The sequence below is a fragment of the Xenopus tropicalis genome, chromosome 4 (genome assembly GCF_000004195.4).
Source record: "Xenopus tropicalis strain Nigerian chromosome 4, UCB_Xtro_10.0, whole genome shotgun sequence".
In the NCBI taxonomy this organism is placed as follows: Eukaryota; Metazoa; Chordata; class Amphibia; order Anura; family Pipidae; genus Xenopus; species Xenopus tropicalis.
In genome coordinates, this window is record NC_030680.2 from 102,524,301 (window position 1) to 102,537,818 (window position 13,518).

The 13,518-nt window shown below is 36.8% G+C and overlaps 2 protein-coding genes across 3 annotated transcripts in view; both read right to left on the reverse strand.

Annotated features, from left to right (window-relative positions):
• Positions 1-13,518, reverse strand: part of dpyd (dihydropyrimidine dehydrogenase) — a 412,417-nt gene that overhangs the window by 230,593 nt on the left and 168,306 nt on the right. The window lies entirely within an intron of this gene.
• LOC100489195 (cytochrome c oxidase subunit 6C) lies at positions 11,208-11,643 on the reverse strand. Its single transcript, XM_002933789.2, has one exon. The coding sequence runs from the start codon at positions 11,593-11,595 to the stop codon at positions 11,356-11,358; it is 240 nt and encodes a 79-aa protein (XP_002933835.1). The 5' UTR covers positions 11,596-11,643; the 3' UTR covers positions 11,208-11,355.

A 13,518-nucleotide genomic window follows, 5' to 3' on the forward strand; every position in this document is an offset into this window, starting at 1 on the left:
GGAGGGGGCCTGCTACACCAACATCAACATAAAATGTCGCTTTGACATCCTTACCCTGGCGGTGTCACAACAGTTCACACTTCCAGTCATTGATGCAGATTAACACCTGCATCAATGAGAATCATGGTACCATTGTGACTGGATCATACCTTCTTACACCTGTCAGTTTCAGCCAACACCTAACTGAAGTTCAATGGAACCATTGTGATATTGTGATTGGATGTCTGTGTCTGTACTACCCTCAAGGGTTTAAATGCCGGGGAATCCCCTACTAGTCATTTGAACTTAAGAAGCCACTCGGATGAGTGGTGAAACGTTTTCAAGGTCTTAAAGGTGAAGTGAGATAACAGTGTTATTAAGTCAATAGTAATATGCTTATGAGAGTCAAGGGGTCTGGCAAAATAAATTATAACCTATGAGATGAGGTGTTAGGGTCAGCAGGGAAAGTTAGGGTATAGGATGTGTCTAGTGCATCTACCATTACAAAAATATAAGGTGCTGAAGAGGCACCTGGTAGATATTTTGTATTATAAAAGAACACAAGCTTTTTGAGACAAAATAGAGAGGAGAGAATGTATGTATGACTTCAAGGGTGTGGATTTGGTTTGGATGGCCAGTCCAAATCCAGCAAAAACCTGTTTCCTGTATTTGGTGCATCCCTAGTTCTATGTTATATAAGTGGTGCAAAGATGGTGCAAAGCTAAGATGTTGAGATATAAAAGTGGCATAAAAGTTGTATATATTTGATCTACTACCTGCTGCTGCTGCTGCTACTACTACTACCACCACTACTACTACTCACTGTTGCCTAGGAAATTAAAGTAATAGACAATCTAAACACATTGTGTTCTGCATTGCAAAACATTTGTACTTCTGAGTAGTTCTTCAATACTGTGTACTGCCCATGGTTGGCATGTATCCATCATAACGGAGCTTCCATTTGAAGCTTCCATTTGAAGCAGCGTAGGTGGTTTTTCACGGTGAGGGCAGTGAGGTTGTGGAATGCCCTTCCTAGTGATGTGGTAATGGCAGATTCTGTTAATGCCTTTAAGAGGGGCCTGGATGAGTTCTTGATCAATCAGAATATCCAAGGCTATTGTGATACTAAAATCTACAGTTAGTACTAGTGGTTGTATTTATAGTTTATGTATGTGAGTGTATAGATTGGTAGGTGTGGGTTAGGTGTGCTGGGTTTACTTGGATGGGTTGAACTTGATGGACACTGGTCTTTTTTCAACCCACAACACCAATCAGGTTTGCACTTTGCTCAGCACCCTTTGAAGCTCTTAAGAGTATGTGTCTCCCATTGCTAAATGGTTATTTGATAGTATGGAACGAGGATATACAGTAAGTTCAGAGGTAAGGAATAGCAAGATGATGCAGTGGGTGATTGGCCACTTTTTATATTTCCAGGTAGAGTATATATAACAGAAGTGGTCAGCACATGGCATGCAGCATATTGTCCCCTGGCTTGCTCTTAGTATGATAATCATTCCCAATGTGCAAGCCAAGACCTCAAAGGGATGCAAGTTATTAGGGAGCACTAATTATTGCTTGCCTATGACAAGCTGTAAGCACAGGGATCTCCTATGCCTGTCAGTGTTGTTCTCTGCATCTTGTGCCAAATTTTAATCTGGCACAAGATTTAGAAAGCAGATTGCAGTTACAGAAAGGTGGCTTTTACGACTTGTGCATTTGTGCCAACCCTTTTCAGATGAGCACAGTAATATGTTTCCATTATAGAAATAATTTCTCCTGAAATTAGTCTATGGTTTAAAGTATACCTTTGTTCAGCATAAATTCAGTGAATATGGCTTGGGCTGAACATGCCTTTTGTCTATTGTTTTAACCATAAAAAATGGTGGTTGCTGTATTTCATAAGCTAATATGGAAACTCAAACCCCCATATGTAATAAAAGGCACCACGTTTGCTCAGGAGCAGTAACAGTTACTGCTCATGGGCAAACTAAGTGCCTTTTATTTCATAAATATATTCCATGATTGGTTAGATAAATACACTAACAATGCACAGATAAACCATCACAATAATGGACAAAACTATCACAATAAAGGGTGAATGGAAAGGGTTGTATACTGGTAATCTATTAATTTACTTTTGAAAGAGCCAAACAAAGTAGATTCAATGTCTGTTTGTCCTGTTTAGCTCAAGAAATAGCAAAAAACATACATGTTTTTATATTAACTAGGCTAAAAGTATGTTCAGCAAACACCATATTTATTGAACTGAAGTTGGACAATGGGGAATACTACCCCTATACAGCACATGAAAGATATTTGCAGCCAGGCAAATGGCTACGTCAAGGGGAACTATTGGTTCAAATTTGCTTTACAGGTTTACAGGGTTTTTATATTTGCCACTCATTTCTTTGTGTCTAACATTTACCATGTGCTGAATGAACATTCTGTGATTTAAGCTTGTTATAGCAGCTTTGTTTTTCATCCGATACAGCCGCCTTGTTGAAAATTGTGATTTACTGGAGCTGTTGTAAATTACTTTTCTTAAAAAGGAAAATTAAATCCAACGTGTGCTTTGCAGAAAATCCCTCAGTTACTAATAAGGTCTGTCTAACAAACATTTTACATTTCAGTGAGAAATGTGTGAATAATAATAGAAAGCAAAACCATCTTAAATTAAAATGTGTATCAGCAGCAGTGATAAGAGTTAAATGCAAATTGAAAACCTATGCAGTATATATGTTTTACAAATTCCAACATCCAACAGAACTGCACTTACAGTGTAAAGCTAGGACTGATAACATTTTCTTACAACACAATAATCAATTGTAATGAGCAATGTTATTTTTAGATAAGCCCAAGGAGCTAGTTCTGCAGATGCACTTTGCCTTGACAAATCAATACGACATTCACATTGGCCACATGTACTAAAGGGCTTTCTATTTATTTGACAAAACTGAAGTATGCATTAAAATAGGACATGCAGCTTTGTAAACACAGGTTTGTAAGTGTATTGATTCACATCTCAGTGTTAGATAAATTAGAAATTCAGCATTACATAAGAAAGAAAAGAAGAGATTTATAGAATAAAGTACAAAAGCTGTGCCCTTCAGTTTTCCATTACAAAAATAGATAATAAAATATAGCAAGCTGGATGTATGGCGCCTTTATTTTATATAGAGGCATGGGTCACACATTTAACAATCTGCATAGATTTGTTAGGCACCTCCAGTGAGTACAGTCACTTGCCTGAACCCAGAGTCCAGAGTGTCACCTTTGGTCCCACTCGCCTTGAGCCCAGGGGCCAGTGTGCCACCTTTGGTCCCAAGTGACTACAGTCACTCGCCTTGAGCCCAGGGGCCAGTGTGCCACCTTTGGTCAGGTGACTTTTTCACGCAGAATAAAGGCATATTTTTCCTTTTTTTTCTAGCACAATATATTTGGGGGTCTAGAGTTTTGTAACAATATTCACCCATATATACTGTGGGAATTTACATAAAAGGTAGAAGTAGCAACAATCTTTCCAAAGCAAAAGATGGCCACACTGGATTTTCTTTTTTTAACAAAGTAAGTTTGACAGCATATAACATGTACACCAACCAAAGAGAAGTTCATTCCTCTGACATGAGGGAATACTGGTCCCTTTGCTTCTTGCTGTTGTTGTGGCTTTATTCACATCAGAAATGATAAGAATTTATTTTTCCTCACTTTTTTTTTTTTTTTAAATTCACTTCCTGTTTCCTACTTCCTGGGAAAGAAGCTTCCTATGGCCTCTTGCACATGTGTTACCCTGTGTTGGAATGCTTGAAAGATCCACCGCAGGAGAGTAGGGCAGAGATGCCCATGTGTAAGAGGCCATTTGAACTGGCTCACACATTCCCCATTATCTTCCAAGTTATTTTGTGCAGATATAGGATCTTTTATCTGGAGTTCATGGGACCTGGGGCTTTCTGGAAAAGGCATCTTAAGGGATGCATAATTAAAAAAAAAAACAAAATTGTTGTGTTGCCAACAATATGGATTCGTGCAGCTTAGTTAGGATTAAGTAAGGTACTGTTTTAATATTACATACAAAAAGAAAATCTTTCTAAAAAATTAGAATTTTTGCTTAAAATGGACTGTGGTAAATGGCCCTCCCATAATGCTGAGCTTTCTGGATAACAGGTTTTTGAATATGGGATCCCATACCTCAGTGTATCAGCACTCCCTTCTGTATGTGAGTTTTATTTACAAATCACAGTACAAAATCTTAGTTGCAACATTTCTCACGGACAATACACCTGCAATAGTGATGAGCAAATCTGTCCCATTTCGCTTCGCTGAAAAATTTGTGAAACTTTGCAAAGATTTGCAAAACGGTGATTAAAATGCAGCTGCATTAGCTTTTATTGTATAAGATAGAGTGCACATCATCCCAGCTGTGGAGCTCATCATTCCCAGAAGTGTATCCCAAGTTAAGAACAGATGGGGCAAAGTATTTGTGAAAATGCACAGTGCAGCTCTTAGGTATTTTCAGAGTGAAAATTCCACTGTTCAGTGATTTACATTTGCAACTAGAAAGATCAGATCAGAATCAGGTTTTGAGATATTTTGCATTGGGTGGATTTGCAATACTTCACACTTTCAAGTATACAAGACAATATATTACAAATAAAACTTGAAAATGTATGTGTAAAAGAAAACGTTGCGAAAAATGCAAATTTCAGTTACATGAACTCAAGTTAAGCAGTGTGCTGGCTGTATAAAAACAATATACTGTATTGTAAAGGAAATCACATACAATACAGGTATGGGGACCAGGTATACAGAATGTTCGGGACCAGGGTTTTTAAAAAAAAAAAAAAAAAATCTTTCCTTAATTTGGATCTTCTAAAAATAATTTAAATATTAAATAAACCCAATAGGATTGTTTTCCTGATAAAGGATCCCATATCCGTATATCACTTCTTGCTCCAGAGACTAGTATTTGTGTGTGTGCCACCGTGCTAATATTATTATAACAAACTATTGCTATGTTGTTGTTTGGTATGTCAGGATAGTGCATAGTTGTCTATAAAACAGTTTGCTGTCTTTGGGCTATGTCACACCACTGCTGCCAACAGGAAGCAATTAAATAATTGTGCCCAAAGCATTCAAGCCGACAACCAGTGGACGTCTGATCAGAAATGGTCAAGTAAGGTCTACCTGTCACTGCTACATTACATATGCTTCAGGCACTGCATTTTCCATAGATTAATAAGGGAAGTGAGAGAGGGGTTGTCATCAGCTTGTATATTATTCCTAGTTATCTTGTATATGTATAACATTTTGTATAGGCGATTTAGTGCCACATGTGATATATGAAGGGTTAAGTTATTCTGTAATTTTAATAGTAGGCTTGCTATAGTGGCAGTGGTGCCATTCTGTCTGCTGAACCTAACAGCTTTCAATATTGGAGCTCCATCCCCTACTGTATTTCCTACCGATAATTTGCCTATTTTATCACTTTTAGAGCTCAGAATGGGGATGAAAATAAAGTGATGATATAGTATATTATTTCTGAGGAGAAGGGTGTAGAAAGACCAAGGATATGTTAGGAAGCATGCTAAGTAGTGTTCTAAGAGGTGGGTAGTTTTTGAGAAACCTAGAAAGAAGAATCAACTGGTAGAATGAGTTGTAAAGCCCATTATATTTCCAACCCCCTTAGAAAAGAGTAGCTATCTTTCACAAATGAAGATTGAACTTATGGAAGAATTAACTTATATCTTAAAATGGCACCAACATCTTGTTCTATATCCTAATTAAAATGACTTGAAAATCCTATCTCTAACCTATCTCTGTGTTCCCTTGACTGCTAAATATACAATGTTATGGTTTATGGGTTTTAGAAGGTCTATTACACGAGCAAATTGACAATTAATGTTTTCTGCCTGATGGCAGTGGTATGTCAGGGTAGCGCATAGTAGTCTATAAAACTCTTTGCTTTCTTTTTGAGCTAATGTCACACCACTGCTGTAACAAGATCATCTTCTTATTAGGTCACTTAAATCAGTTCCATAAAGCTCAGCTCTGCATACATTTAATTTATAGTGATATTACCGAGTTAAGATTAGGACTGTATGCTTTCTCTATTTAAGAAAAAACATTTTTTTCTACAGCATGGTTTGATTTTAGGTTTTGATAACAATGTTGTGTATTGCAACTTGTGTTGTATTTAGTTAACTAGATTCATGATGCCAATGTTACATACATTTTTTTTAGTTTCCTCTCAAACTACTCATAATAATAGTTACTTTTTAAAGTGTGTGTACTTGTAAATAGCATAACTATAAGAAATAGTATTCTCTGTGATATCTTTAAAACAATTTGAGGTAAAAATGTATATTTGCTTGTCATCTTGACCTGTTTGTCAGGGCTGACTGTGCTGAATTTTCAGGATGATTACTCTAACATCTACTTTTGGCCCAAATCATATATTGTAAGGGGCTTCTTAAACGAGCAGAAGAATGAAAGTATTGTCATGAACAGTTAAGAAAAATTGAACACTGAGTGCTCTTAAATCTTTTATATACTGAATACTCTTGATGTCCTGATTAGGTCTACTTGGAATTTAGTAGGCTGATGCTGACAATGAAGATCTTATGAAATGCGGTAAAGGAGTGTAGGGAAAAAGAAAGAAAGCTGTAACAATGAATCTATAGGATTCACCCCATAACTCATGGACAGAAAAATTAGGTCAAACGGATACATAAAAGGTACATTTGTTATTTCTTAAGACCATTTTATTTGTCCTTAGTTATCCTTCAGGCTTAGTTAGATTAAATATTTCTGACAGTAAAACTGCCCCTTTTTCTCCAATAAAAACTATTTAGGTTTATTATATAGATAACCTAGGGGGTATCCTGCTGGGGATGGAGGAGAGAATTTACTGGCTATGCATTTCAGCTCTTTTGGGCATTTTTTCTATTTGAATTGGTGTTTTTTTTCTTCTTGTATGTTATCTGTATGTTTAATCTATACACACATTTATATTTATATTATTATTATATTATATTTTATAAATATGTTAATTAAAAATAACAATAATAATTTCTGTACTGAAGTAGTTTACTTCCTAATTCCTAATAGACCTTCCTAATTAGATTATGAAATGCTTAAAATTTTCCTTACCCAACTCTGGAGTGCGTGGTTCCTTTTCTTTTAACATGTGCATTCTTTTTTTGATGCAAACTTGATGCCATGCAATGACCTAACTTTTTGTGTTATTTTTCACTGGCCAACATAGGTTCTGTTTTGTATTGCTCTTAGTAGAGATGTAGCGAACCTCACAAAAAAGTTCGCGAACTTCCGCCAAAAAGTGCGAACTTTTGCGAACTTTGCGAACCTCATAGACTTCAATGGGAAGGCGAACTTTAAAACCTAGAAAAGCCATTTCTGGCCAGAAAACTGATTTTAAAGTTGTTTAAAGGGTGCCACGACCTGGACAGTGACATGCAGGAGGGGGATCAAGGGCAAAAATTTATCTGAAAAATACGTTGTTGACACAGAGTTGCGTTTTGTGCTGTAAAGGGCAGAAATCACACTACATTTCTAAACTTGTGTAATAAACTGCTTTAAAACGTCCGGCGTCTACATGCCAATCAAGTCGTGTAAAGGTTACAGCCGGTTCACACGCAAAGACAAAACACCGCAGTACTGGATACGGAATATATTATTGCTGGTGGAAAAACATTGCTCAGGTGATTTTATTGCAATGCAATGTCACTACTATGTGTAACGTATTGGGTTACAGCAGATGAGATCAGCAGGAGAGCTGTCCCCAGCAGCTACATACAGAGCAGTAGAAAGTAGATTACTAGTCAGAAAAGCTACCTAAACTGTCCCTCAAACCCCTGCACAGCTCTCTCCCTATGCTAACTCATCAAGCACACACAGGCAGAATGTAAAATGGCTGCTGGGCTTCGGTTTATATATGGAAGGGGGTGGGGGTGGTCCAGGAGGGAGAGCTGCCTGATTGGCTGCCATGTATCTGCTGGCTCTGGGGTGAGAGGTCAAAATTTGGCTCCAGCTAAGGCGAACCCAAAATTGCGAACTTCGCTAAAAGTTTGCGATCTTGCGAACTTGCAAACACCCGATTTTCGTGTGAATTAGTTCTCCGGCGAACAGTTCGCTACATCTCTAGCTCTTAGGTATGTTTTCTGTCTGATTCCTGTGTACGACCTCTGCCTGATTTCTGACTTTGGCACTTGCTGCCTGAACCTTGGTTCTCTCTCATTAAGTCCTGGTGGCATCTGAGAAGCAGAGGGCTCCTCCCAAAGTGAAAGGCTGCTGTTATAGGTGGAGCTCACACCAGAATCTTGGTATTAGTTCTGGGATACATTGCATGACAATAGGACAGCAAATGGCTATGTAAATATATTTATACACTAGTATTATAATTCAAAATTAGCCCACTTTACCCAACCGGTTATCACTATGCTAGGTAATCAAAATGGGAAGGACAAGGGTAGAGCTAAACCTTGGTGCCCAAGATTAAGCAAGGACACAGCAGCTCTTAAAAGACCCAAAGCATTATTTTGGAAGTCAAGCTCTAAGGAACTGCCCATGATGAACCTGATAAACCATAACAGCAATTCAGGTGGTAGACCACCATTAGAAAAGGTGCTACAGCGAATATTACTTTGGTAAGAGGATTAGTACAGGGACAAATCTTCTGTTAGAGTCCACTAAGTTGAATGAGCTGATGTCTTTCAATGAAGGCAATTTGGGAATTGAACACTACTTATTGAGATGTGTATTAATATAGGCTTAAGGCAGTGATCCCCAACCAGTGGCCTGTGAGCAACACGTTGCTTACCAACCCCTTGCATGATGCTGTCAGTGCCCCCAAACCAGGTAGTTATTTTTGAATTCCTGACTTGGTGGCAAGTTTTGGTTGAATAAAAACAAGATTTACTACCTAGTAAAGCCTCCTGTAAGCAGATGGTTTGCATAGAGGTTACCTAATAGCCAATCTTAGCCCTTATTTGGCACCTCCATGAACTTTTCTGGTGCTTGTGTTGCTCTCCAAGACTTTTTAAATTTGACTGTGTCTCACGAATAAGAAAGGCCACCCTTAAGCTTAAGGTGTATTCACCTATGTTAAAGAACTGCCCAAGTAATTAATATATGGCAACCCTTATCAGAAAGTAAGTATTATTTTGTAAAGATACAAATACCAGTTCATAGAATGCATTTTTGCAATAATCAGCTATGTTTTTTGAATTGTGTCCATGTGGTAAGACTTTTAACACTTTTATTATGACAGTTCCTTGGCTTTGGCACCTGTTATTGTGACAATCTGTCAGAAGGGGTACGTATTTTATATTTTACAAGGGGATAATACTTTGTGTAAAGAAAGCAAGGGTTGATGCCTGGGAGATCTTTTTTTAAGCAATAAGCATCTAACAGAAACAAAGCAACCATTCCTAAGTATAATTAAAAAAAAAAAAAATCTCCGTTTGCATTTTTATATATATATATATTTTTTTTTAATTCCTTCATTGATTTTTATCCTCTTTTTAATCATTATGGTCACGTATGTTAGAATGAATGCATATTTCAAATATATTGCTACACAAAACCCCCAGGAAATGCTGATTAATTAAAAAAAAAAAAAACAAAGATGACAGACTTTATAATAAAGAAATGATACTTATAAAAGAGAAGGAAATAAATGGAATACAGACACCTGCCGCAGAGATCAGGGAGTAATCCTAGCTAGTAATAAGTGGCTGCAGTTAGTGGAGAGGATGGGAAAAATGAAAGGAGAAACAAAAATTGAATATTAAATGTGGTAATTAAAATGCTATTTTGCATAGATATATGGAATAAGAAACAACTAAGCAACTTAACTCATGTACAGCACAGCAGGAAGCTAAATTAACACTGTCATTATAAAAAGGTACTTCATAAAATAAAATGCTTACAGTCCCGTGTCTGTTTCTATTTGCTACATATACAGGAATTGTTCTCACTCACGATGCATCTATATAATGGCTGTGTCTCTCCTCCTTTGTACAGGAGCATTAATATTTATAGAGTAGGGAGATTCAATTCAGAATGAACTTCTGGTCAGCATGGCCTGGGGAACAAGAACCAGCCTCCCACAAGCTCCTTTTCATTTGAATTTGTAGGTCTAGCCAAGATCTGGATTTGACAATAACAAATGAAAAATCCCATTGAATTGAAATTACCAGTTTCTGCTACATTACAACAGCAGTATGAATTATTACATTGTAGCTCTGTTTTTGAGTACAGTGCTATGCTAATATCAGATGTCAGTATCATTCTCTTAACAACTGAAAAATATATGTAAAGAAGAGTTGCAATGTATAATTTAGCTAGAGAGTTTTCCAGTAGGAGTGTGGACAAAGGCCCACAGCATGTCTCACCTTGTATATAATTAATACAATTGTAATGAACTGGACATGCATACCCTTTTCCAAAACACTTCACTATGAATTTTTGAAATACACACAAAAAGAAAATGTACTGGAACAGGTCATGAAACTAGTAAAATGCCTTAAAGAAATGATTTATTGCAACAAATTGAACTAGGTTAAAGATAGGCTTTGCAAAAAAAAAAAAAAAAAATGTTTTCAATACAATTGGCCAAAAATAATCTCTAAACGCTGGAGTGGGCAGATATCTCACATAATAGCCAGAACACCACTTCCTCCTGTGCATTTCTCTAACCTGTTAGAGAGTCAATGACTTTAAAGGGGGGCTACATGGGCCATGACTGTTCAGTTAGTTTGTCGAGCATGTGGGCCAGGATCAAAAGGAAATGAAAAGTTATGTCCCATGTGGCCACCCTTCTATTCACTGACTTACAAACAGGTTGGAGAGCTGCAAAGGACATCTACTCATTCCAGCCTTTATAGATTACATTTTTGCCTAACTATATTGAAAACATTGTATATTTTGCACAGCCTATATAACCAGTTTTATTATTACAACAAACAGTTCCTTTTACAAGGACATTCAATGCAAGAGTTAATTATAACTATTTTTCATAGCATCCTATCATTTTGTCGTATACCAAATAAAAGGGCACATACATATTGAAATCAATGGCGCACAGGGGGATTATGTCAATTCCTAATGATTGTTTGGTTGACCACATTTTCAAAATACTATTTACTTTCTACATCTTTCTACATCTGTTACTGCATCAGGGACAACTCTTTACTGTAATACTGTGAAAATGCTTTTTTTTTTTGTTTTTCATATGTATATTTAAGCACATTTACACAGAATAGTAAAACATCGTAGAGGCATTCAGTATGTCCAGCAAAGTGTCCATTTAGGAATATTCCGAAGCAAATTCTGCATCCTCCTCCTGCTAATGGCTGCACTCTATTGGCCTTTTGATCGGACGCTTTGGAATACACCTGCTTCCCTCATGGCTTCATACTCCTTCATTGAATCGAAGTTCTTATAGTAGTCAGCGTACGCCCTCTTCCTTGGCTCTGCCACTCCAAACTTATACAAAGCAACAACCCCAAGAGAGACAGCGAAAGCACCAATAATATGGAACCGGAGGCGTTTAGCCAGAAGGCCTCTCATCTGAGGTTTAGCAAGTAGTCCAGCCGACATGATGATTCTCTGTGCACCTCCAACCAAGCCGCAATGCCCTTTCCCAATCGTGAAAATGCTTTTTATCCCCAAAATATAAACTGTTCAGTATGACTTTTTTCTTTATTGTAGACTGATAGAAATGTGCGCTAGAAAGTTATGGCATGTAGGCTATAAGTCCAAAGGTGCCTCTCAGTATACAGGGTGAATGTTAAAAATGATTTTCTTTTGCCTGATACAGATTTGCAGCAAAATATGTATTTTTTGCCAGTAGCAAAAAAACATTTTCGTGAAATTTTGTGCATTTTGTTTTGCAAAAAACAAAATTGCCTTTTATTCTAATGGATTTGCAGCGAGAAAAAATGAGGGGAAAAAACAACCACTGACCCTAATGCATTGGCATAAGAAAACACATCCATTGAGAAGGAATGCCACGAATACCATTTGATTAAATATTTCTGCTCCTTTATAATTGTGTGTTGCCAGTATATTTGTTAGACTGCTTTTCAGACTAAAAAACAAGGCAGTGCCCTATACTGTACCCCAATCAAATCACTTGCCCAAACTGACAGAGACACAACTAGTGGCAGTTTTGTCATTATATTAACATTTTTTTTGTTCAAACACTGTTGGATTAGAATGCTTGGAACAATCCTGCATTGTGGTTAAAACAGCTGTGAATTGTCTCAGATTGTTTGCACTTAAGCAAGCAGTAATTGTTACTATTCTTGAATTAGGGAATTAACAGTGCAAAGTCCTTTTAACTCTCACTTCCAGCTGATTTGGCGCTTCTGGAACTTTTATTGCCAAACATTTGTGCTCTTTCACTTTAGGGGCCTTTCTTTGCAGAGACTTTTAGTTTACCCAGGGAAATGATATATAATTTTTTCAGGACAATCTAAGCTTTCAAAATATGCTAGAATTTTTGTTTAATTTATGTAATTCCACTTCTGTAACAATGTCTAAAAAATAAAAAAATAAATTATATTTTACTTAATATAAACAGATATATCAGAAACATAAATTATTTTATGCACCAAAATACAACTGATTGGAAAGCCCCAGGTCTTCTGAATGCACCAATACCAAACAAATATAGTTTTATGGAAATTTCTCACTTGTATAGGTCAAAAACTCTCAGCAGTACACCAATTTTTTCAAAGCACTGCCCCAGAAACCTGCATACTTTAGATTTCAAGAAATACCCCCATATGTTCTATTATTTTTGTCATTTTAGCTCCTGCACACACACTTTTACGTTACCACATTTTATGTGGAACAAAACTACAAAAAAAATACTCACTGCAGAAAGCCATATATTTTCGGAAATTACATATTCCTCCAAATCCAAAATGGGTACCCATGTCTTTCTACTTCAAAGTACCAAGTTACAAAACTTTCCTAAATTGCCGATTTTGCCGACACTTACAAAAATCCCCTCAAAGCTTCAACTTTGCAGCATCTTATCTCCCACATATCATTAAGTACCAAGATAAAATACCCTAAATATAAACTCCAGGGGTCTACTGAACAGTTTGAGGCCCACTCTACAAAGGTTTATCAAAGTACATGGCACTAAGAGACTGCCAAAATATACCTTTTGCACACAAATTTCCTGGCTTACATTTACCTAATTCATAAACACATGGCCAGTTTTATGTATGGTAAAAGCTGCAAAGTAGTAAGGTGACCCCTAAAAACGATATATTTTTTAAAAGTATATATTCAGACAAACCCAAAATGTGTAAATAGTTCTTTCTACCCAAAACTACCCGATGGCAAAACTTTCCTAAATTAGCAGTTTTGATTGCTGTTTTGAAAATCGCCTATAAATGTTGCAATTTGCCTCATTTGCATAGATGCACCAAAGTATAAAGCATGTACAGACCTCAAATGAAAAATGTGCATATGAATTTTCTCGCCTGCCAACTCAAGCTTTTGCAA